At 46.0% G+C, this 26,541-nt stretch overlaps 1 protein-coding gene across 1 annotated transcript in view; it reads right to left on the reverse strand.

The window, feature by feature from the left end:
• Window positions 1-26,541, reverse strand: part of RNF150 (ring finger protein 150) — a 208,867-nt gene that overhangs the window by 95,739 nt on the left and 86,587 nt on the right. The window contains exon 2 of the mRNA XM_040418484.1: window positions 6,343-6,593. Within this exon, the coding sequence (XP_040274418.1) occupies window positions 6,343-6,593 (251 nt within the window). The remainder of the gene's footprint in view (window positions 1-6,342; window positions 6,594-26,541) is intronic.

Below are 26,541 nucleotides of genomic sequence, written 5' to 3' on the forward strand. Positions count from 1 at the left end.
ACATTCATTGCACAGGCAACAGCTCTGGTGGACATTCCTGCAGTCAGCATGACAATTGCACGCTTCCTCAAACATTGCGACATCTGTGACATTGTGCTGTGTGATCAAACTGCCATTTCAGAGTGGCCTTTTATTGTGGGCTGTCTAAGGCACACCTGTGCAATATTCATACTGTCTAATCAGCACCTTGATATGCCACACCTGTGAGGTGGGATGGATTATCTCGGCAAAGGAGAAGTGCTCACTAACACAGATTTAGACAGATTTGCGAACAATATTTGAGAGTAATTGGTCTTTTGTGTATGCAGAAAATGTTTCAGATCTTTGAGTTCAGCTCATGTAAAATGGGAGTAAAACCGAAAGTGTTGCGTTTATATTTTTGTTCAGTGTATATATATAGAACTCTACATTAAAGGGGTTCTGCACTTTCATTTAACTGATGATCTATCCTCTGGATAGATCATCAGCTTATGATCGGCCGGGGTCCGACACCTGGGACCCCCGCCGATCAGCTGTTTGAGAAGGCAGCGGCGCTCCAGCAGCGCCGCGGCCTTCTCACTGTTTACCGCCGGGCCGCCCGCCCACTGACGTCACGACTTGTATCAACTAGTGTGGGCAGAGCTAAGCTCTGTTCACTTGAATGGAACTTAGCTCCGCCCACGCTAGTTGATACTAGTCGTGACGTCAGTGGGCGGGTGGCCCGGCGGTAAACAGTGAGAAGGCCGGGGCGCTGCTGGAGCGCCGCTGCCTTCTCAAACAGCTGATCGGCGGGGGTCCAGGGTATCGGACCCCGGCCGATCAGAAGCTGATGATCTATCCAGAGGATAGATAATCAGTTAAATGAAAGTGCAGAACCCATTTGATTTATATAAACCCCTAACTACAGTGTCTTCTTTTTGACCCCCCAAAAAAGGATATATTGACAAAAAAATGAACACAGATGTGGGGGGGGAAAAAAAAAGCGTAAAAAATAATCCCCAGGTGCTGATCAGGCAGGTATGCACTGAACAGCACATGGTGGTCACAGCTCGCATGCAGAAAAAGTGGTGCAGAGCTGGAACATTGTAAAAAAAAGAATAAAAAAACAAAAATGCATGGTCCAAATGGCGTCCGTAAAAAAAGAAGGACAGGGGAAGGGAGGGGGGACGGGAAGAGACGGAGGGTGGTTTAGGGATCTAGAACTGCTGCAAATGGAAAAAAAAAAAAATCACTGCAGCAGTTCCAGATGTTCTTCTTCTTTACAGGAACAGTTGAAGTCGCAGTGGTGGCGCACCACAAGTTCCAGCAAGCTAACCAGCAGCACAGAGAGGCACAGAACCTGTCTGCATGCAGTCACCAGCTAGAATGGCTGCATGCAGGGAAGTTCAGCCCTTTCCTGTGCAGCTGTAGCGCTGCCATTGGCTGGAGCGTTGTTCCAGCCAATAGCAGCACTGGCAGGGGACACCAAACACTGACCCAGGGGGGACAGGTGCTGACAAGTTCAGCACCAGTCACCCCTGTACAAACCCTATTCTACCCCCCTGCAGCTTCCTGGATGAATGAAAAATCAACCGGAGCTGCGATTGGCCGGTCTGCAGAAATCGGCTAATCACAGCGATCAATGTTGCAGGGGGGCGAAAAACATCCCTGTACCCTTAGGGAAGATGGCTGCCTGCTGTCCTGAGCAGCCATCGTAACCCGGTCACCGAGCGATTTTTGCTCAGGGACCGGGTGAACACCGCCCCTTAGCAGTACTGCGTTGGTATTTTGTTCCTAATTCGCAGCGCCGTACAGCTACGGCGCTGGTAGCGAACGGGTTAAAGCATTACACAGGACACGACAGGTCCTCTAGATTGAGAGTTGCTCTTTCTAAGGCTTCTCCACTCTGGCTAAGACAGGAGGACCCTAAATAGAGGACCCCTTCTATTAACTTGTTTTATGGGAAAAGAGTCAGTAAAACTTTCTGAGATTTTGATTTAAGGAGGCGGTCCTATCAGTGATTGGCAGCTCTCTCTGTATACAGAGTCATAGAGAGAAGGCTGTCATCACTGATAGGGCCAAAGCCCAGGAATTTAAATGAATGAAATGCAAGTAATACTGAATCTTTATCTGCTCAGCTCCTCCTGCTCTATAACATGCTGCCTGAAGCTTACATTGCATCTTCATGGTGACAGGTCCCTTTAACAGTTCCTCTCATTTTCAATTGTTCTGTGTTGACTGCATCATTTTCATGACCGGAGACACAGAGAAATCCCACTTCTGATGTCACCAAAGTTTCTGACGACTGTGATTTAGAATCATATTACCTAGGATCAACCATTTCCTAAAATTGTAGCAATTGAACTAAAGAAGAAAGAGACATGACAGGTTGGCTTGTGTAGCAGGAAATGGGACGTTACATACGTCTCAATATTTTCTTGGTCACACCCCATTTTTAGGGAAACACCTTAACAAAAATAATTATTTAATATAAGATTTTCATAGCCATATTTTCTGATATATTTGCAAAATATTTTTTTTCCTGATATTAATTCCTGTTGGTACTCCATAAACATCTCCACCCCCAAACAGCACAAATATTTTCTTCCTCAGTGAAAGAGTCAATGTGTTAAGATTGAGGTTTCGCTGCCCAACATACGTTACTAAATTTACGAAGCCACAAAGCTGTGTGCGATTAAAAACAGTCCCTCATAGACCGAGCCTTGTACCTCCACGTCAACAGAACACAGGGCCCTTGTGCCTAAACTCCTACAGACATTACTACAACTATTTCGGTTTTAAAAATTACAGGAAAAATGTTTTCTTCCCACTGTTTAATGACGCTGGCCGCGATGTTTTCAGCGTGATACCTGGGGGGGAAAGAGATTTTATGGCAGAATCCACATCTGGTTGAAAGTTTAACTTTACAGCTGTCCATGGAAAGAGGCGTATAGCAGAGCATGTTACATAAGAATGGACTCCAATGATGAATACGTCCTCGAAAAGGGAATCGGTCACCAGCTTTATAATGCCCTATCTGAGGGCAGCATAAACGGTCGACAAGGACCGTGATTCATATGCACTCACCTGCTATTTCTGTGCTGTAGTTTTCTGAAAGGGGTCTTCTGAGACTTTTAGGGTCCATTCACACGTCCGCAATTTCGTTCCGCATTTTGCGGAATGGAATTGCGGACCCATTCATTTCTATGGGGCAGCACATCGATCCGCACTTCCGATCCCGAAAAAAATAGAACATGTCCTATTCTTGTCCGCAATTGCGGACAAGTAGAGGCATTTTCTATGAGAATGCCGGCGATGTGTGGTCCGCAAAATGCGGAACGCACATCGCCGATGTCCATGTTTTGCGGATCCGCAAAACACACACGGACGTGTGAATGGACCCTTATACTGATGACCAATTCTCTGAAAAGCACTTTATTGAGTGTGGACACTCTATAAATCAATTACATTTTCGGGCAATAGATAGTGTAGGATATCTTAGAAGGGGGGGGGGGTGACAAAAATAAGATTCTGAGGAAAAAAGAACTCAAATGGATACATACTTTGAAGTTACTTCAACCCTATGGATTAAACACTGAGTTCAATGTTTCCACCATTGATTGAGATGCTGTTGTGTAATGTCTTTGTGGGGGTACAATTTTGTATATTGTTTTTACATACAGTGGCCTTTTTTTCCCGATCCATGATTATCTGAGGGGGGGTGTATGGTAATTCTGTCTTGCTGGGACGGCGGAGCAGAGGATTATGCTTGCACGTACTTTTGGCGGTACAGAATTAAGGCATATGTTAGGTTATATATAAATGAATATATATAGTGCCTCTTGATATTGGGACATAAATAGCGTGCCCTGATCGCACTCATGGGTCTGACCTTGCTGGATTATGTGGAATAATTATTTGGGTAGTTTGGCGTTTATGTCCCTCAATCTATATTATATAGTGTGGATCGCTACAACTTTGGGGTATATATACATAGGTGGCTGATTGGAGTTTATGTTCATGGGGCATTTGTAGACACCTGGATGCCTCTGATGGCGTTGGGGGTTGCCACGGCAACCTCGGGCCGCCCTCTGTGAGGTCAGATGGTTGCGCGTCGGCGCTGTGATGATGTAGCCGGGAGCGCCTGTCGCAGCCCGATGACGTCGACAGCAGAGGACGGACCCACGGACGCATCGGAGGTAACATAGACTATGACGTAGTTGATTGGACAGCTGTGCGTACATGCGCACACAGTAGTGAGGGACGCTGAACGGTTTAATTGATGTTATGTTCTACCCACATTGTTCAGCGATGTCGGACGTCATGTGACGATCGGTTTGGCTTGTAGTGTGATTGGCTGGCATTCAGGTAAGACATGGATGCATATTAGGCTAAAGAGGGGCTGGAAAAAAGGTGTATATTCATTGGTCGGATTAAATCAGTACCTGTAATTGGATAATCTGGATGGGGGTGGCGCATAAATATGTGGATGTAATACAATGTGAACAGGCTTGACAAAGGCTGTATATCAGGCGAAACGTTGCTGCTATGTGTAAAGTCGATGATGTGAGATGCTGCTGATACCGTTTGCATTCATCTATATGTTCCGGCCGTTGGATCCAGGGCCATTGGTGAGACAGTGTGGTGCTGCTCCTACATTTGTTTATTGCAATTCTCTGAATAGGTCATCAGTATCTGATCAGTGGGGATCCCACAACTGGGACCATGACCTTCTGTCTGCTCACCAAGCACAGCGCTGTACATTGTATATCGGCTGTGCTTCAATGGGGCTGAGCTGCGGCTAGGCAATGTGACCGATGAAAGGGACGTCACGTGGCCTGGGCTAAGCCGTGAGAAGACTGCAGTGCTACTGTGAGCAGGCTCGGACTGGCCCACAGGGTTACAGGGTAATCCCCCGGTGGGCCCCTGAGCAAGGTGGGCCCATAGTCTCCCACCCCCTGCACAAGTGGCACATGACCCATTAGACTTACTGCACTACATACATATATTCAATATACAGCACCTCCATCATCCTATGTTTATATAAAAAAAACTTGTTAGATTATTTATTATATTTGAATGTAGCCATACGGTGGGCCCCAAAATAAATTTTACAGGTGGGCCCTAGGTACCCCAGTGCGACACGGACAGTGAGCGTCTGTGCCTTCTCAAACAGCTGATCAGCGGGGTTCCCCGGTGTTGGACCTCCACTGAACAGAGATAAAAGTCTCTAAAAAAACCTTTTAAATTCACTAGCGAAAAGCTCCAGAGAGAGCTGGAGTCCGAGCATTCATGAGCTAAGGCTTCCTCAGCCCTCCCATGGATGATTGACATACTGTGTATAGGGAGAAAACTGCCAATCAGCAGTAGGGGAGCATGCATCTCAGACACCATGCACATCACTGAGCTCCAGTATTATTCCATGATTTCCTTCTTTTTTTAACCACCTTCCTCCTTGTCAGACCTGTGAAGGGAAGCATATGTACTTGCTCCCCATTGTTTTGGTGGGCATATCACCACTGTGGATAGTCCATGCCAGAAGTTTATATGTGGGATCCAAGAGCATTGAAGACAGAAGGGTACCCAGGGAGCCATGACTAAGCAGCCGGGAACAGGTATGCTTTCCTTCAAAGGAGGGGGATGTTGGGGGAGAAAAAAAAGAAAGAAACCCTGGAATAACCCTTTAAATAGGTTGTCAAGTCTCTTGAAATGTGTGACCTAAAGCTTAGAAAAGTATAAAATAAACTGAGTAATACTTGCCTTACTGACCACCCACCACTCCTGAGCTGCCATTTCCCGGGTCCACTGCTCTTGCCTCCAATGATGATGTTTCGTCAGAGACTTGTCAATCACTGGCTGCAGTAATGACCTCAGTGACTGGCTGCAGTGGTCACGTGCTCTTTTTTAAATGACATCGCTGGAGAGGAGATCGGAGAGATAGGTGGGGGGATCCGGGCAGTTTTGGCAGGTAATAGGCAGGAGATCGGTAAGGTGAGAACTTCTCAATCTGTTATTTTACACCCCTCTAACCTTTTTGCTGCACAACCCCCTTACTACATACATTTTATCAAAATGTCTTACATGGATGCCACTGCATAAATGTCCGCTTGAGTAGCCAACAATAACACTCATCAAGTTAAACCATCTAACAGAAAGGAGCTGTCCAAAGAGGACAACCTGTTCCGACTTGTAGAAAAAAGGACCCAGAACTGGCAATGCAACGTGGCCTGCAGACACCCCCTGGCACATGTCCCAGCAGTCACCCTAGCTATTCCCCTGACCCTGTTTTGAAATGGGTCAATCTCTTGATACCACTATATAAAGTGCTGAGATGTACCTGCACAGGTCACCATGAGTAGGATACCCTAAGAAAATGTTACTCACCTGATTTCTGTCTCTGGCATTGGCGTATCTGAACCTTTGGATGTAGTAGAATACTAGCCAGGCAAGAGAGATGATCATCAGGACAATGAAGGAGATGGAAACAAACACCACTGAGGTGCGGCTGACAAATTTTTGTAAGTTCCGCGTCCCAATTGTAATGTAAATCGTGACATTAAAGTTCTTCTCTATTAAGCTTGCGATTTCCTTCCCTTTAGGCTCCGGGATCATTATTGCTACTATATCTTCAATGCCTGCCAGAGAGAAAACAAAAGGCAATTATTTGCAATGTCAAATAAACAGGGAAAATGAAAGGAGCCGTTTCATTTTTCAAGTTGTCCACAAACCAAATGAGGAGCCTTACAAGGTTTTAAAATCAGCTAAAATCTGTAATAGCAATCTCTTCTTTCACCATCCACTTACACACTAGATAACAATAGTCCAAATTCTCCAGTTTCGGTGGGATTGGTCAACTGTGTGATACGTATAAAGGCCTTCCAATTCCCCAAAGGTCACGATGCGGTAGGAGAATACTGGGCATGTTGAATTTCAGCAAGCCAACCCTCTGTAACAAGGGCAGATTAGCGACTGTCAGGCTTATCCCCTCTCTCAAATGAATTAATCAAGCGCCCTGGGCTGACGGTGAAGTTGGGAGATCAGCGGTACGGCAGCGGTCAGCTAACAGCGATCTCCCCCAATGTTTCAATGATGAGCTTGAAGGGGATGTATACTACGAGTACGCATTCATTATTTAACGTGCAATAACAATTCTAGAGCAACTGTTCTTATGGCTCTATGTTGTGCCAATCCTCTCATATTCCTACTAGAAATTTATGAATGAATGTCAGGATTCAAATAAATATTGTCACGTCGGTGGTCCATGCCTGTCACTGCCTACTGTCCCAAGCAGGTTTGGGTGTCTCTCCCCTCCCTGTGTGTCCTGTAAATACATGAATGGTTGGGATGGGTATCTAGGTCAGTGTGGACTCACTGCAATGTCTACCATATGCACGAAAATGCCTTTTCTTCCGCAATCTCCACCGAACTGCGTCCTTACAATTCCTGTCTAATAAAAGAATTACCCCACAATTTGGGAGATGAATCCAGAGAACACTGATGAATCAGTTTAGTCTAAAACTACAAATTCAATTAAACTTCAATTTGCACCTTCCCTTTCTAAATTGGTAAGTGTGAAGACGTAAGAAGATGTGTCACCTACACTGCTCTCCGGGCCTTGGAGCCCGATTTCCCATTAATAAGGTGTTAGAAGATTTGACGCCAAATGACTAATCACAGGCTTGTTCCTATGGATGTCCGGGTCACGTGACTGTTACATAGCCGTCATGTGATATCCTAGGAGTGTGTGTTTTTTGGCATATACCTGTGGACCTCTTCTCATGCTGTGGTAGAACTAGGTCTTGGGGCACGTTCTCTCCACTTTTTGGGCTTTCAGTGGGAGTTATACTTATGAATACCCAAAGGATTTGCAGACAGCCTGTGAGGAGCTGGAGCGGAGGATGTGAGTGGTAGTGGCTCTGACTGTAAGATGTGTGCTTTCCCTCAGAAGAGTGCAGTGAGAGGAGGGTGCACCCTTTTTTCCCTCGGGGCACTCCCTGTAATTGGGGGCTCCTGCCTGATGGTAGTTTGGGGTGTTTTTGATGTTGGTGGTTGTATAGGTGCCTGCCAGGTGGTGTAGTAGTGCAATAGCCAGTGTATGGTGTGGTAGGAGTCAGGAAACCAGGCCAGAGGTACAAGAATAAACGTCTCTTTTTTACCGTGGGATTCTGAAAGTGGCTTCTCAGGCAGAGCAAAATAGGAGTTGTAGTAGATTTACCAACAATCTGTGCAAATCCTCTTCCCAGTTATGAAGGTTGACACATTTGCAAATAATGGCACTCTTAGTATGCCATCTTGCTAGACTCTCTGGCTAGCGATTGTAATCCGGCAATTATAGTTGTAGTCTTTAGAGGCACGTCTGGACGTGATTAAGTGTGACAGGTGTCTTAACTGTAATCCCTCACAAGCAGCAAAGTCCTGTAGTCACAGGTTACCTTGCCGACTCCTATGCTTGGCCATGCAGAGTCTAGGTTCTTCTTCCTTTCTCTCTTTTTTGCTGTAGCAGATGCAGTAACTTTCATAGAGATCAGTTAATTTCTGGATCCTGATGCCTAAGGAGAAGGAGCACATGAACTTGCTTCTTCTCTCCCCACACACTAGACTACACTCCCCCTAATCAGGAAGTAGGATCAGCCCATTCCTACCAAGAGGGGAGGAACAGGGTTGGTTCATTCTGTCTGAATGGGTGTACATAAGATTACATAACAGTACAAACCATTTGCAGATAGCCCTTATACTGGGGTACTCATTCACTTTAATAAGGGAAACTGAATCAAAACTATTAACCTTTTAAGGACCAGACCAAATTTTAATTTTTGCATTTTCGTTTTTTTCCTTTCTATCTTCCAAAAGCCACAACTTTTTGAATTTTTCATATACACACACACACACACATGCAGTCCGTGGGATTCTGAAAGTGGCTTCTCAGGCAGTTAGCCATGACAAGCCTGGAAACCTTCAGCATGACCAGGGCTATCATGCCAATTGATCAGAGACCTGCAATTTCACTGTTGGGTTCCAATCAGAGGACAAAGGGAGCCCCTTCCCTTTGTCTAACCCCACAGATGCCATAGCTGCTACTAACAGTGCCATCAGAGAAGTTAAATGACAGGGGTAGGCATCATCGCCGATCCCTGTCACTACCGACAGGTGCCTGCTGTATTATACAGCTGGCACCCGCCAAGTATGGACTGAGCTCAGCATGTGAGCTTGGACCATACACCCCATGAATGCTGATCACGTACATGTGATTATGCATTAAGGGGTTAAAGATCACCTGTGAGCAGGAGCATTCTCATGAAACCAGGATAATAATGCCTGGTAGGGTTGAGAACCTGCTGTGTAAAATGACAGATCCTTTATTTTTCTCTGCTGTGCCGTCCCTAAGAAACAAAACTTTTCATTAATGTGTAAATTACGGTACGTCTTTGGTGCACCAGGGGGCAGGACCAATGATGGGTCATCACCACTTCACCACTGACATGTCTGTTTTGGCAACTACTTGCATTCCCCGTGTAATAACAATCCTGGAGCACCTATTCTTATAATATTGTGCCATTCCTACTAAAGCTTTTGATTTAATTGCCAGCAGTCTGCAATAAGGGCAGTCGGGAGAGTGTTCCTGCACAGTCTGACAATGGCAGCACTGATTGGACAGCGCCTGACTGAGTAGAGAACCGCCACCCCCACTCCAATTGGTAACAACCCAGTTGGGCCCTTACTGCAGACTGCTAGCAATTGATTCATAAACTTCAAGCAGGAATAACAGAGGAATGGCACAACACAGTGTTCGGAAAAACACATGTTAACATGACAAACCCTTTCTGTTTGCACTGCAGGATTACATAAGCTCCTTAAAAACATTAGTAAAGACGTAAACAGCTTCTTCCCGTTCAATCTCAGAGCACACAGTGGGCACTTTATCTTACAATACAACTGCAGGAGGTAAGATGTCAGAGAAAGAAATCTGCTGCAGATTTCTAGGATTTAAGGGCACAGACAAAAGGATTAAAAATGACACAGCGGTGACTGTGTAATCGGCAACACAGTGTACGTTTGCTTGCTTCCTCCGCCCCAGCATTTACACATCACTTCAAGCTGGGAGCACCAGCTGATGAGATTTCCCTATTTTTATATTAGAAATGGGTTGTCTCCTGGGTTTTCTTTTGTTGTTGCAGCAATCAATGTTTTTTTCCTCTGAAAATCCAGTTTATTTGGTATGCAAATGAGCCAGTAAGGTGCGCAGAAGGGCGTCATTCTTGCTGGATGGAGGTCGGTGTTAAACGGAGTCTGTCACCAGCATTTCACTTTTTTAACCCTTCCCACAGCTCCCTAGCATGCTTACAGTTAATAAAAACGTTACCTCTGGCATCAAACCCTCAAAAACGATCTTTATAAGATATGCAAATGAGGGCTCGCAAGTGCCCAGGGGCGGCGTTACTCTCTTAGGTGCCCTGGTTGCTCAGCCTTCTCATTGCGTCCCCCTGCCCCTTCCTACCCTCTGCCCGCCCATCCTTTCCCTCTGACCGCCTTTGTACTAACTTGTTATGCTGCCGATATCCCGCGCCAGCGCACTCATTCCTTTGGCTGGCGCATGCGCACTGCGATGCCCATTCCTTGTACGGCATCACAGTAACTATTGCGCATGCGCCGGCTAACGACGCGAAAATCGGCGTCGTTAGCCTAGTATTACTACCCTAAGTGTTGTCATTTGTCTAGAAAATCGCTTTTATTAATATGGTAATTACCTGAGTAAGGTGCCCAAGGGGCTGACATGTGTATCCACGGAATGCGTTCGCTGAGCCATAAGCTCGCGCATGCGCAGTGGATACACATGTCAGCGTCTGGAATCGGCCTCACAGGACGCACTGCACATGCGCCAGCCGGCAATGAGGAGTGAATAAACTAGCAGTGGGGCGGTGCTGGGCTCCAGGAGAAGGGGCGTGTCTGGGCTCCAATGGCCGGGAGGACAGCCCCTTGGGCTCCTTACTCAGGTAATTACCATATTAATAAAAGCGATTTTCTAGACAAAGGACAACACTTAGGGTAGTAATACTAGTATATTTTAATACAAAACGAGCAGACTGATGTGATGATGTTAAAAGCTTTGTCACTAAAATCCAGGTGACAGAATCCCTTTAAGGAGACGGGGTACTGTGGAGGTAACTAATAAAAAGGCGGCCGCTGTGGAGGTCACTGTTAAGGGGAGAGGATGCTGTGGAGGTTACTGTTAAAGGGGCGAGCGCTGTGGAGGTCTCTGTTAAGGGGGAAGGGAACGGTGGAGGTCACAGTTAAGAGGATGGTCCGCTATGGAGGTCAGTGTTAAGGGGCAGGGTGCTGTAGAGGTCACTGTTAAGGGGGCGCTGTATTGTGGAGGTCACATTTTAAGGGAACGGAGCTCTGTGGAGGTCAATGTTAAGAGGGCGTTTTATTGTGTAAATCACTGTTAAGGAGACGGGGTACTGTGGAGGTCGCTGATAAAGGGGCAGGCCGCTGTGGAGGTCAATGTTAAAGGGGAGGGCACTGTGGAGGTCATTGTTAAGGGGGGGTACTGTAGATGTCACTGTTATAGTGACACTGGATACTGTCAATATCTTTTAACGACAAGCAAAAACATTAAATGAAATATACATGTGCGAAGTTGAGTGCTTCTGCTAGTATTATAATATAATCATCATATACTATCTTATTACAGGGAAAGCTGATGTTCTCAAAATACAAATATAAGAACCTCTGCGTGTCACCAGGGTCTCCTCTGAGCTGTTCTAAATGTCTTTAGAAGCTCTAAGGGGTCAACGTCGGAGTATTGTGGAACTTGTTGAGAGCCTCACAGCAGGCCTCCGCCATCTGTAAGCCATACTGAACATCCTAAGACACTAGTAGGATGAATGCGTTACTGTTTCCATGAATGTGTAGGTGGCTATACAAGCAAAATCTGCATTGGTAGCAAATTTCCAGGCAAAATTCTCTCCTGTACATAAAGTGAAAAGCCTGTAAATTCCTCAGGCAATTACACATTATGGCATTGTCTGAGGAAGGGACCAGTTGGGTCCCAAAACGCGTTGCCTTGTAGAAGAGTACAGAAGAGTACGTGCCTTGACCTCCCACTTCGTCAGTGCTGGGCGCAGTCCACTTTTTCCCCCCTTTATCTGTTCATCTGTACTGGAGTCCATGGAGTGTCTGGATGGACGTCTGGCCGCAGCTTCATTATTATTTACAGTGCTGTGCCAAAGTTTCAGGTAGGTGTCGAAAAAATGAATGCTTTCCAAAACAGAAGTGTTAATAGTTTAAATTTACCGTAAATCCAAACATACAGCCAATTAGGGTTGCACCGGATATCGAATTATCGATACCCAATTGATACTTTTGTACAGGTATCGATTCGATACCGGGATTTGACATTTACCAATACTAGGCTGTGCAGTAGCGCTACTGCACAGCCTAGTATCAGAGAACATGGCGCGCTGCTCTCAGCGCGCTCCATGTTCTCCTCAGCAGCACAGGGGAGAAGGAGTCACTCTCTCCCTCCCCCCTGTGCCACTGCTGCCAATAAGAAGAGAGACGGGGAGAGGAGGGACTGTGGCCACTGCGCGACCAATGATGATAATTAACCCATTAATACAAATACAGGAGGCGGGTGACGGCGGCAGGATCACATAGCCAGCACCCGGCAGTTAACCCCTCAGGTGCGGCACCTAATGGAGGCCATTTTGGCACAAAAATTATAGAAAGCAGAGTGGACCCAGCATGCATGTGGAACCTGCACTCCCTGAATTTTATGGTGGCCGTTATGGCACATAACAGGTAGGTATTAGTGTTAGGTTCCCGTTTTACAGAGATCGCCTTGACGTTTGGCAGACGGGCCCAAATAATTTTGTACAAAATGTATTTGCCAAGAATCTCAATTTTACAAAATAAGCGTAGCATTAGCACCAGAATATTTTCTATTACTATGGCATTATTGCACTTTATTTGGTTTGCACAGTGCTGTTGCATTGTATATTTTTCTATCCTGAGGATAGGTCATCAATATAAAAAAAAGCAGACAATCCGTTTAATTGACTTTTGCATAGTTTTGTATGTCTACAGGGGTGCAATGCTCCTAGCAAACCCCATAAGGTTTCACGTGTTTTACAGGGTAACGCCCAACGTTGCATCATTTGTGTCTTTTTCTTTAGAGAACCAATTAAACATACAAGCTGGTTCTGTGAAAACTGAGAAGCGACATGCCAGCCATAATATATGCCAATATGACAGATTCACTAGCCTCTTTACATCTCCATAAATAGACCAATTTTCCATTGACGAGTCTGAGAAAAGTGAGCAACAACCCAGGGTGGCAACTGGAATGCTAGCTACCGCCTGCTACCCTGCCAGCCCTAGCAGCCTTCAGCAGACAGCCGCAGTACGGCAACAGCTGGTGGTCTACCAGTTGCCTTGTCAGGCAGACCTGCACATTTGAAATGCTGAGAAGAATGCAATATTGGAAATCACACTATTGTTTCGCAGCATACTGCTAATATTTGTCCCCAATTGCTGTCTGAGAGCATGCAAACTGGGACATGTCAGTCTGTGGTCTAACACAGAGCTGATGAGCTGTGCTGTAGGCAAACTGTCTGCCTGAGCTCATCAAAAGTACTTAGTGACTAAAAGCTCGGCCTGGAGCACCCAGCCCACCGACTGCCACTTTACACAGAACACTTTCCCAGGTTTATTGTACAGAATTTTGTTTACTAGATACTTAACCACTTAAGGACCACAGGTTTATATGTAGTTTACAGAACCGTATTTCAGCGGGTCAGGCTATAATCACTAAATAACGAGCTAAACCCTTTTAATCAAGAACAAATTAACAGGTTGTGGGTAGCTTATTTCATTTGGTTTAAAACTTAACATTTAATTATGTCAATAATAAAAAGATAGGCCCTCAAATATAGACACTAAAGAAGAGAATATATCCGTAACCACTGGTTACACTAGTCTCCTGAAAAAATAGACGGAGACGGGAAGGAACCATAAACAGGGATAGCGTAAGAAATAGATAGGGTGAAGGGTACGTGAGTACCAAGGCAGAGGGACACACTGCTGGGACTATACCCTAGATGTCCCTAGTCTGTCTAAGTCACACCACTATCTAATGCAAAATACCTGCATTCGCCCTCCCTAAAGATGGACTGCCCAGCTTGGCCCGATAGACAGAATAGATGGTCCTTTGATGAAATGAATTGCTCTATCGGGTATGGGCACAAAAGTTGGCAAAATGGACGTAGTGATTGGATTCCAGGTCGGATGCCAATGCCGTTGTAAGGGATCGCAGAACCTGGTCAATGTCAACCACAAATAGATGGTAATAATCAGAATAGATACAGTGTCCCGACGCGTTTCCTCAGTGATGTCTGATTCATCAGGGGACAAAATTATATACAAGAGGCTCCTTGATATAAGGGTACCTCTTCCAACCAAAGCACGTGACACAGGATGGTATCTAGTTCCAGATATTGAGTCCTGTGTAAACCCAGACTATATATCAACCACCATCCGGTTATATGTCACAAACCGGATAGTGAGTCATGAACAATCCTGTGTCACTAAATCGCAGCGGTCTATCAAGATACATAGACTGCTGTGACTTGAATCCAAATATAGTGAATACACCACATATAAGATTACAAATAAATAAAGATGAGTCAAGGTGTCAATTTCGTTTGCAGTGTAACAGATCCATGCTAGTTGTAACCCCCAGCATAGGTTAAAGATCCGTACAGTGCTAAATATGAGCCATACTGAATCACTATGATGAATAAGTATGTCAGCGTGGTACACTTATCTGTCCAGTTCTAAATGACAACCGTTCCCAGATATCGCTAGGTGGAAGGTGCTCCTTGGCGTCCCGCGTGTAGCAGTGGCAATGGAGCCGCGTTCGCGGGTTGTTTAAAAAGGCCAGGTAGCCCCGCCCCTACTCTACGCCCCCTCAGCGTCATGCCGTGCCGTCATCCTGTGATCTCTCAGCTGTTCGGCTTGAGTTCACATGACCGTACCTCTTCCTATGATGCGGTGTGTAGAGGCGTGTACTGTCGCCAGGCAATCATCCGGCTAACCAGCTTCATTAATGAAGCCGAGATCCAAACAAAGCAGGTAACCCAGCAACCGGCCGTCTGACTAGTAACTGTTCCTACGGCGAACACTCTCTCTTGCGCATGTGTGAGGCGGGTGTGTTATGGTGCAAAGATCGGGTCAAAGGGCAAGTTTGGCCCAACCTTTGCTACCACCTAAGTACAATATAGTGTCCACCTGTGTGCCTAGTTTGCAGTTCACATAGTGGAATCTTGGAGTTTCTAAGGTAGTTCCTCAAAATTAATAGCGTTGCCAGCAGTGGCTGTCGCACCCCTTCAAAGAAAAAGGGGGGCTCATCCTCCGTAAATAGCCAAACCAAGTTAAAGATAAAGGAAGCTTATTTTATCCTACAGTTCATATTTGTTGTTAATGTTATGTGGGTACAGGAGGTCGAAGATATGGTCGGATAGTATGTCCAGTTGTCAGGGAGAGACACTATGGATCTATATAACAACTGAACGACAGTTGTTCGTTTAGACCCGTAGGCACAACTGTTTTAAGATGGAAGATCCACCATGTCTCTCTCTGTAAAATCCTCCGGTCCCAATCTCCCCCCCTGGGTTGTCTTACAACGGTCTCAATTCCCATGAATTTCAAAAATGACACATCACCTCCATGCATCATGTTGACATGTTTTGCCAGGGACGTATCTCTGTCATTCCTCACATCACCAAGGTGTTCACCCACTCTTCGTCGCAATTCACGGGTGGTCTTCCCTATATATTCAAGGCCGCATCTACAGTTCGCTCTGTAGATTACTCCTTGAGTGCGACAATTAATAAAATGTTTAATTAGGTAGGTTTTACCAGTGACGTTAGCACGGAATGACCGTCCCTGTGTAACGTATCGACATGCCACACAGCCACTACAGTGAAAGCAACCGATCGGGCGCTGAAGCCATGTCCCTTTAAGATCACGTGCCTCACTGTAGTGGCTGTGCACTAGGCGGTCCCTGAGGCTCAGGCCTCTACGATATGTGACCTGTACCCGCTCAGGAAGCACCTTTTTGATGTCCGGGTCGATTTGGAGGACCTCCCAGTGATTCCTCAAAATCTGTTTGATTTCATTTGAGGCATCATCAAACGTGCCTATGAGGCGTATAAAGCCATCCCCAGTTTTTTTCGGTTTCGGATGAAGGAGATCCTCTCGCTTACTTTCACATGCTCTCTTGAAGGCAAGTTTAAGCACTTTATCAGGGTAACCCCTCTCCCGAAAACGACTTCTCAAGTCATTTGCCTGTTCTTTAAAGGCTTCCCAGGTGGAACAGTTCCTCCTAATGCGCAGGTACTGTCCCACCGGTATTCCCTTCTTCAGGGGAAAGGGGTGATGGCTACTCCAGTGTAGGAGTGAGTTGGTGGAGGTGGGTTTCCTAAAAGTGCTTGTTTGTAGTGCGTCTTTCTTGTCTCTTGAGATCAATATATCAAGAAAGGGTAGGGTGTCCTTTTCAAAGACTGAAGTAAATCTCATGTTGATGTCATTCACGTTTAGATTTTTAACGAAATCACAGAAATCTCGCTCTCCCCCTTTCCAGACAACAAAGACATCATCAATAAACCTTGCCCAAGTAACGATGCATGGGGAGTGTATGATGGGAGTGTCACCAAAGACCAATGTCCTCTCCCACCAGCCCAGGAACAAATTTGCATACGACGGGGCACATGAACTCCCCATCGCAGTGCCCCTGAGCTGGTGGTAGAGGACCCCGTCAAACAGAAAATAATTCCTCGTCAGGACAAAGTTTAACAGTCGCAGGACAAAGCCATTGTGTGGATAGAACTGTTGTCCCCTAGTGAGGAGAAATGATTGCACTGCCCTCATACCTAGATCGTGGGGTATTGAGGAATAGAGGGCCTCAACGTCAATTGAGGCTAATGATGTATCCGCCTCTAGACTGATTCCCTCTAGTCGACCAAGGAGGTCACTCGTGTCCCTCAGGTATGAGGGCAGTGCTTTCACAAAAGGCGCCAGGATGTGATCCAAATAGATTCCTAAATTTTGGGTCAGGCTATTGACGCCTGACACAATTGGGCGCCCTTTAACCGGGGTACCCCCCTTATGAACTTTAGGCAAGCTGTAGAATGTGGCTACCATGGGGTGTTTCTTATAAAGAAAATCAAGTTCATCCCCAGATATCAAATTATCAGTCTTTGCCTGTCGCAATATATCAATTAGATCTTTCTGATAGACGGCTGTAGGATCACCCCCAAGTCTCTCATATGTCTCTTTGTCATCGAGAAGGGTCTTACACATCTTTCTGTAGTCATCCGTAAGACCAGGCCCTTTTTTACAATTCTGCACTACACTACTTTCACCGTTTATTGCTCGGTCATGCAACTTACCACCCAAATGAATTTTACCTCCTTTTCTTCTCACTAATAGAGCTTTCATTTGGTGGTATTTTATTGCTGCTGACATTTTTACTTTTTTTGTTATTAATCAAAATTTAACGATTTTTTTGCAAAAAAATGACATTTTTCACTTTCAGTTGTAAAATTTTGCAAAAAAAACGAGATCCATATAGAAATTTTGTTCTAAATTTATAGTTCTACATGTCTTTGATAAAAAAAAAATGTTTGGGTAAAAAAAAAATGGTTTGGGTAAAAGTTATAGCGTTTACAAACTATGGTACAAAAATGTGAATTTCCGCTTTTTGAAGCAGCTCTGACTTTCTGAGCACCTGTCATGTTTCCTGAGGTTCTACAATGCCCAGACAGTACAAACACCCCCCAAATGACCCCATTTCGGAAAGTACACACCCTAAGGTATTCGCTGATGGGCATAGTGAGTTCATAGAACTTTTTATTTTTTGTCACAAGTTAGCGGAAAATGATGATTTTTTTTTTTTTTTTTTTTTTCTTACAAAGTCTCATATTCCACTAACTTGTGACAAAAAAAAAAACTTCTATGAACTCACTATGCCCATCACGAAATACCTTGGGGTCTCTTCTTTCCAAAATGGGGTCACTTGTGGGGTAGTTATACTGCCCTGGCATTCTAGGGGCCCAAATGTGTGGTAAGGAGTTTGAAATCAAATTCTGTAAAAAATGAACTGTGAAATCCGAAAGGTGCTCTTTGGAATATGGGCCCCTTTGCCCACCTAGGCTGCAAAAAGTGTCACACATCTGGTATCTCTGTATTCAGGAGAAGTTGAGGAATGTGTTTTGGGGTGTCTTTTTACATATACCCATGCTGGGTGAGATAAATATCTTGGTCAAATGCCAACTTTGTATAAAAAAATGGGAAAAGTTGTCTTTTGCCAAGATATTTCTCTCACCCAGCATGGGTATATGTAAAATGACACCCCAAAACACATTCCCCACCTTCTCCTGAGTACGGCGATACCAGATGTGTGACACTTTTTTGCAGCCTAGGTGGGCAAAGGGGCCCATATTCCAAAGAGCACCTTTCGGATTTCACAGGTCATTTTTTACAGAATTTGATTTCAAACTCCTTACCACACATTCGGGCCCCTAGAATGCCAGGGCAGTATAACTACCCCACAAGTGACCCCATTTTGGAAAGAAGACACCCCAAGGTATTCCGTGAGGGGCATGGCAAGTTCCTAGAATTTTTTATTTTTTGTCACAAGTTAGTGGAAAATGATGATTATTTTATTTTTTATTTTTTTCATACAAAGTCTCATATTCTACTAACTTGTGACAAAAAATAAAAACTTCCATGAACTCACTATGCCCATCAGCGAATACCTTGGGGTCTCTTCTTTCCAAAATGGGGTCACTTGTGGGGTAGTTATACTGCCCTGGCATTCTAGGGGCCCGAATGTGTGGTAAGGAGTTTGAAATCAAATTCTGTAAAAAATGACCTGTGAAATCCGAAAGGTGCTCTTTGGAATATGGGCCTCTTTGCCCACCTAGGCTGCAAAAAAGTGTCACACATCTGGTATCGCCGTACTCAGGAGAAGTTGAGGAATGTGTTTTGGGGTGTCTTTTTACATATACCCATGCTGGGTGAGATAAATATCTTGGTCAAATGCCAACTTTGTATAAAAAAATGGGAAAAGTTGTCTTTTGCCAAGATATTTCTCTCACCCAGCAGGGGTATATGTAAAATGACACCCCAAAACACATTCCCCACCTTCTCCTGAGTACGGGGATACCAGATGTGTGACACTTTTTTGCAGCCTAGGTGGGCAAAGGGGCCCATATTCCAAAGAGCACCTTTCGGATTTCACAGGTCATTTTTTACAGAATTTGATTTCAAACTCCTTACCACACATTTGGGCCCCTAGAATGCCAGGGCAGTATAACTACCCCACAAGTGACCCCATTTTGGAAAGAAGAGACCCCAAGGTATTCGTTGATGGGCATAGTGAGTTCATGGAAGTTTTTATTTTTTGTCACAAGTTAGTGGAATATGAGACTTTGTATGAAAAAAAAAAAAAAAAAATCAGCATTTTCCACTAACTTGGGACAAAAAATAAAAAATTCTAGGAACTCGCCATGCCCCTCACGGAATACCTTAGGGTGTCTTCTTTCCAAAATGGGGTCACTTGTGGGGTAGTTATACTGCCCTGGCATTTTCCAGGGGCCCTAATGTGTGGTAAGTAGGTAAATGACCTGTGAAATCCTAAAGGTGCTCTTTGGAATATGGGCCCCTTTGCCCACCTAGGCTGCAAAAAAGTGTCACACATGTGGTATCGCCGTATTCAGGAGAAGTTGGGGAATGTGTTTTGGGGTGTCATTTTACATATACCCTTGCTGGGTGAGAGAAATATCTTGGCAAAAGACAACTTTTCCCATTTTTTTATACAAAGTTGGCATTTGACCAAGATATTTCTCTCACCCAGCATGGGTATATGTAAAATGACACCCCAAAACACATTCCCCAACTTCTCCTGAGTACGGCGATACCAGATGTGTGACACTTTTTTGAAGCCTAGATGCGCAAAGGTGCCCAAATTCCTTTTAGGAGGGCATTTTTAGACATATGGATACCAGACTTCTTCTCACGCTTTGGGGCCCCTAGAATGCCAGGGCAGTATAAATACCCCACATGTGACCCCATTTTGGAAAGAAGACACCCCAAGGTATTCAATGAGGGGCATGGCGAGTTCATAGAAATTTTTTTTTTTTGGCACAAGTTAGCGGAAATTGATATTTTTATTTTTTTTCTCACAAAGTCTCCCGTTCCGCTAACTTGGGACAAAAATTTCAATCTTTCATGGACTCAATATGCCCCTCACGGAATACCTGGGGGTGTCTTCTTTCCGAAATGGGGTCACATGTGGGGTATTTATACTGCCCTGGCATTCTAGGGGCCCTAAAGCGTGAGAAGAAGTCTGGAATATAAATGTCTAAAAAATTTTACGCATTTGGTTTCCGTGAGGGGTATGGTGACTTCATGTGAGATTTTATTTTTTGACACAAGTTAGTGGAATATGAGACTTTGTAAGAAAAAAATAATAATAATTCCGCTAACTTGGGCCAAAAAAATGTCTGAATGGAGCCTTACAGGGGGGTGATCAATGACAAGGGGGGTGATCAATGACAGGGGGGGTGATCAATGACAGGGGGGGTGATCAATGACAGGGGGGTGATCAGGGAGTCTATATGGGGTGATCACCACAGTCATTGATCACGCCCCTGTAAGGCTTCATTCAGACGTCCGGATGCGTTTTGCGGATCCGATCCATCTATCAGTGCATCCGTAAAAATCATGCGGACATCTGAATGGAGCTTTACAGGGGGGTGATCAGGGAGTCTATATGGGGTGATCACCACAGTCATTGATCATGCCCCTGTAAGGCTTCATTCAGACGTCTGGATGCGTTTTGCGGATCCGATCCATCTATCAGTGCATCCGTAAAAATCATGCGGACATCTGAATGGAGCTTTACAGGGGGGTGATCAGGGAGTCTATATGGGGTGATCACCACAGTCATTGATCATGCCCCTGTAAGGCTTCATTCAGACGTCCGGATGCGTTTTGCGGATCCGATCCATCTATCAGTGCATCTGTAAAAATCATGCGGACATCTGAATGGAGCTTTACAGGGGGGTGATCAGGGAGTCTATATGGGGTGATCACCACAGTCATTGATCATGCCCCTGTAAGGCTTCATTCAGACGTCCGGATGCGTTTTGCGGATCCGATCCATCTATCAGTGGATCCGTAAAAATCATGCGGACATCTGAATGGAGCTTTACAGGGGGTTGATCAATGACAGGGGGGTAATCAATGACAGGGGGGTGATCAGGGAGTCTATATGGGGTGATCACCACAGTCATTGATCACGCCCCTGTAAGGCTTCATTCAGACGTCCGGATGCGTTTTGCGGATCCGATCCATCTATCAGTGGATCCGTAAAAATCATGCGGACATCTGAATGGAGCTTTACAGGGTGGTGATCAATGACAGGGGGGTGATCAGGGAGTCTATATGGGGTGATCACCACAGTCATTGATCATGCCCCTGTAAGGCTTCATTCAGACGTCCGGATGCGTTTTGCGGATCCGATCCATCTATCAGTGGATCCGTAAAAATCATGCGGACATCTGAATGGAGCTTTACAGGGGGGTAATCAATGACAGGGGGGTAATCAATGACAGGGGGGTGATCAGGGAGTCTATATGGGGTGATCAGGGGCTAATAAGGGGTTAATAAGTGACGGGGGGGGGGGGGGTGTAGTGTAGTGTAGTGGTGCTTGGTGCTACTTTACTGAGCTACCTGTGTCCTCTGGTGGTCGATCCAAACAAAGGGGACCACCAGAGGACCAGGTAGCAGGTATATTAGACGCTGTTATCAAAACAGCGTCTAATATACCTGTTAGGGGTTAAAAAAAACACATCTCCAGCCTGCCAGCGAACGATCGCCGCTGGCAGGCTGGAGATCCACTCTCTTACCTTCCGTTCCTGTGAGCGCGCGCGCCTGTGTGCGCGCGTTCACAGGAAATCTCGGCTCACGCGAGATGACGCCTATTGGCGTTAGTGTGACCTGGGAGCGCCGCAGAAATGACGCCTTTCGGCGTTAGCGTGACGGTAAGTGGTTAAAGGGGGTGTCTGGGTAGTGGAGAAAACCAGACAACCCTTTGGATCAGCCTGCAATAAAGAACTGATAAGCAGTGATGGTCAGTTCGCAGCGTTCGCCAGTGAACACATGAGGGCTGCCATCTTTAGTAAGGTAGACTCACCCCTCCGGCGATGCAGCCTGTGCCAGTAGCCGGTCTGAAATCAAATGCAGTCACCGGGAGCAGGCAGTTCCGAGAACAGCCGCCGGGGGCCTTCATCGGGCTGTTCTCGGAACTGCCTGCTCCCGGTGACTGCATTTGATTTCAGACCGGCTCCCGTCACAGGTAAGGGCTTACCTGTGCATCGCCGGATGGGTGAGTCTACCTTACTAAAGATGGCAGCCCGCATGTGTTCGCTGGCGAACACTGCTTACTGACCATCACTGCTGATAAGTACTTACCTGGCAGAGCCTGCACCGCTTTTGCAGTATTCCTTGCTGGGCTCTTTTTACATGGCTGCAGCGGTGACGTTATGTTGACATGTGACTGTGGCAGCTGTGCACCGAAGGTTGCATCAACCTGGGCATGGGATTTGCACATGCTGAGTTTTGCAGTACCTACCTAAGCAAAGATTAAAGTGCCTGTGTCCCTATTAGTGGAGACTTGGAAAAAGTCATCAAATGCTGCAATTAATAAAGGTTAGGGCAATGGAGTCAGTGCAAAACCTCTGGCTGGACTCTGGGACGTCCTGGTTGGGAAACTGATATTTCACATGTACCAGGTCTCCTGTGCATCAGCCAGATGGGATTTAAAAAAACTAACCAAAAAACGTGCTATTTTCTGAATGCGGCTAAAAACTGCATGGCAAATATGTGTTCCTAGGTGGTGTATGTGGAACCTTGATGTGGAGGGTGATCTGAATCCACGCCAAGTGGCCTATTACACGGGCCAATGGTTGGGAATGAACATTTGTCTGTGTAAACACCCCACCAATAACAAACTAATTTTCATTTGCCGACTGATCTGATCCGTTGTTTGAGCGTAAAAATGTTTGCTGGCTGGCAGTAATATCTCCCTGTGTAAACAGGGGGTGTGCGACTGACATAATGTAAAGAGTATGGGGGATGAATGATCACCCATCTAGCATACAGTTTTAATCAAACTGTGTATATGTTGTTTAAACAAGTAAGAGTTAGGGTCCATTCACACGTCCGCAAAATGGGTCCGCAACCGGGTGCGGACCCATTCATTCTCAATGGGCCGCAAAAAATGCAGATAGCACACAGTGTGCTGTCCGCATCCGCACTTCTGTTCTGCGGCCCCGCCAAAAAATAGAACATGTCCTATTGTTGTCCGCAGCCACGGACGAGAAAAGGCAATTCTATCATAGTGTCGGCCATGTGCAGTCCGCAAATGCAAAACGCACATGGCCGGTGTCCGTGTTTTGTGGATCCGCATTTTTCGGACCGCAAAATACTTGCGGACGTGTGAATGGACCCTTAAAAGGACCACAGGCTGTCATGACAGACCTGCGCCTGACTGAAGTAACAGGCATGTCATCAGAATGTCTCAGTAGTACAGACTCAAGCTATCAGCCTTCAACTTTAAGAGATCAGATCTAGGCACAGAAACAGGAAAAAAAAAAGAGCTTTTACGTTTTTTTTATATACGCTAAAAGATCATTTATAAATTCCCTGCTTTTGGGGGGGAATACACTATCTCCTTATGGAGAGCACCTTAAACGGTGTGAGGAGTCTTAAAGGCGAGGCGACGCTCCTCTGGAATTTTGGGAAGACGGTGTGCAAATGAGCTCTTAACAAGCTCTGCCTCTGATGCCACCAGATGTAAGGCAGCTATCCTGTAAGTCAGTGTTTAACATGTTAAAAAGTCTCAACTACCTTACATCTGGTGGCATTAGAGGCAGAGCTTGTAGGACCTCATTTGCACACCGTCTTCCCAAAATTCCAGGAGTGCTGCCTGGCCTAAAAGACTCCTCACGTTGTTTAGGCGCTGTCCATAAGGAAATGTCGTATTCCCTAAATCCTCACTTAAACAGCTGTCTGCAGATGAGATGAAGCTCTAGGTCTGGGACTTTCATCAGTATGCCCCACAAGCCCGTCTACTGGTGGCGCACTGGTTGTCACCGGAGACTGGTCAGTCACGTAGCACAGAGCAAGGAAGCAGTAGTCATTAGGGAAGCTGAAGGCTGGCCCTATGGATAAGTACAATGTGAACATTATTCAGTCTGACAGGAAGGAGTTTAGGTGAGCTCTGCCTCTGATGCCACCAGATGTAAGGCAGCTATCCTGTAAGGCAATGCTCAACCCTCTAAGCAGGCCTTGAGACATGACTTATAATAATTAAAGGGGTTATCTCACTTTAGCACATGTCATTACTGTATATAGAGGAAGTTAATACAATTCATTTACTAATGTATTGGTATTATCCAAATTGCCTCCTTTGCTGGCTGGATTCATTTTCCCATCACATTATACACTGCTCGATTCCATGGTTATGACCAGCCTCTAATCCAGTAGCAGTGGCCGTGTTTTCACACTATAGGAAAAAGCGCCAGCTTATGTGACTCCCATGGTCCCGGCCACCAGAGAGGCTGGTGCTGTCTCCTATAGTGTGCAAGCACGACCACCACTGATGGATTGCAGGGTGGTCGTAACCATGAGAATGAGCAGTGTATAACGTGATGGAAAAATGAATCCAGCCAGCAAAGGAAGCAATATGGACGATCACAATACATTAGTAAGTGGCTTGTATTAACTTCACCTATATAATAAATGCTATTTGCCGAAGTGAGACGACCCTTTTAAGGGCTCTTTCACACTAGCGTTGTCCGGATCCGTCGTGTACTCCATTTGCCGGAAGTGCCCGCCGGATCCGTAACACCGCAAGTGAACTGAAAGCATTTGAAGACTGATCCGTCTTCAAAATGCGTTCAGTGTTACTATGGCACCCAGGACGCTATTAAAGTCCTGGTTGCCATAGTAGTAGTGGGGAGCGGGGGAGCAGTATACTTACAGTCCGTGCGGCTCCCGGGGCACTCCAGAATGACGTCAGAGCGCCCCCAAGCGCATGGATGACGTGATCCATGCGATCACGTCATCCATGCGCGTGGGGCGCCCTGATGTCACTCTGAAGCGCCCCGGGAGCCGCACGGACGGTAAGTATACTGCTCCCCACTACACTTTACCATGGCAAACAGGACTTTAGTGTCCTGGCAGCCATGGTAACCATTCAGAAAAAGCTAAACGTCGGATCCGGTAATGCGCCGAAACGACGTTTAGCTTAAGGCCGGATCCGGATTAATGCCTTTCAATGGGCATTAATTCCGGATCCGGCCTTGCGGCAAGTGTTCAGGATTTTTGGCCAGAGCAAAAAGCGCAGCACGCTGCAGTATTTTCTCCGGCCAACAAACGTTCCGGTCCTGAACTGAAGACATCCTGATGCATCCTGAACGGATTTCTCTCCATTCAGAATGCATTGGGATAAAACTGATCAGGATTTTTCCAGCATAGAGCCCCGACGACGGAACTCTATGCCGGAAGAAAAGAACGCAAGTTTGAAAGAGCCCTAAGGCTGGGTTCACACGAGCGGATGCCGTGCGTGGCATACGCTCCGTGAAAGAGTGCCAAGACCCGATGCAGACTGCAGAGGCACGGAGCATTAACATGACTGATAATGCTCTGTGCCTCTCTGTGACCTCTTTACTACAAAATCACAGTGAGATAAAGTTGTCACCGTGATTTCGTAGTAAAGAGATCACAGAGAGGCAAAGAGCATTATCAATCATGTTAATGCTCCGTGCTTCTGCAGTCTGCATCGGGTCTTGGCTGTCATTCACGGAGCGGATGTCACGCACGGCATCCGCTCGTGTGAACCCAGCCTAAAAGGCAGCATCTCATCTGCAGATAGCTGTTTGGGTGAAAGGCCTAGGTCAGGATTTGGGGAAAAACATCCTTATGGACAGCGCCTAAAAACAATGTGAGGAGTCTTATAGGCCAGGCAGCACTCCTGGAATTTTGGGAAGAGTGTATGCAAATGAGCTCTTAACCCCTTAGGGATCGGGCTCATTTTAACCTTAAAGAGGACCTTTCACCATAATAAAACCTCTAAACTAACTATACAGACGTGTAGAGCGGCGCCCGGGGATCTCCCTGAACTTACTGTTATCCCCGGGCGCCGCTCCGTTCTCCGGTTATAGCCTCCGGTATCTTCATAGTTAGGCTCCACCCAGTGGAACCTGCCGCGGTCTCCTTCTCCCATGCTGTAGCGCTGGCCAATCGCAGCGCTCAGCTCATAGCCTGAGAGCTACAGCATGGAAGAATGAGATGCCGGCAGGTTCCCCTGGGTGGAGCCTAACTATGAAGATACCGGAGGCTATAACCGGAAAACGGAGCGGCGCCCGGGGATAACAGTAAGTGCAGGGAGATCCCCGGGCGCCGCTCTACATGTCTGTATAGTTAGTTTAGAGGTTTTATTATGGTGAAAGG

Source organism: Bufo bufo, chromosome 2 (genome assembly GCF_905171765.1).
Source record: "Bufo bufo chromosome 2, aBufBuf1.1, whole genome shotgun sequence".
NCBI classification, from domain to species: domain Eukaryota; kingdom Metazoa; phylum Chordata; class Amphibia; order Anura; family Bufonidae; genus Bufo; species Bufo bufo.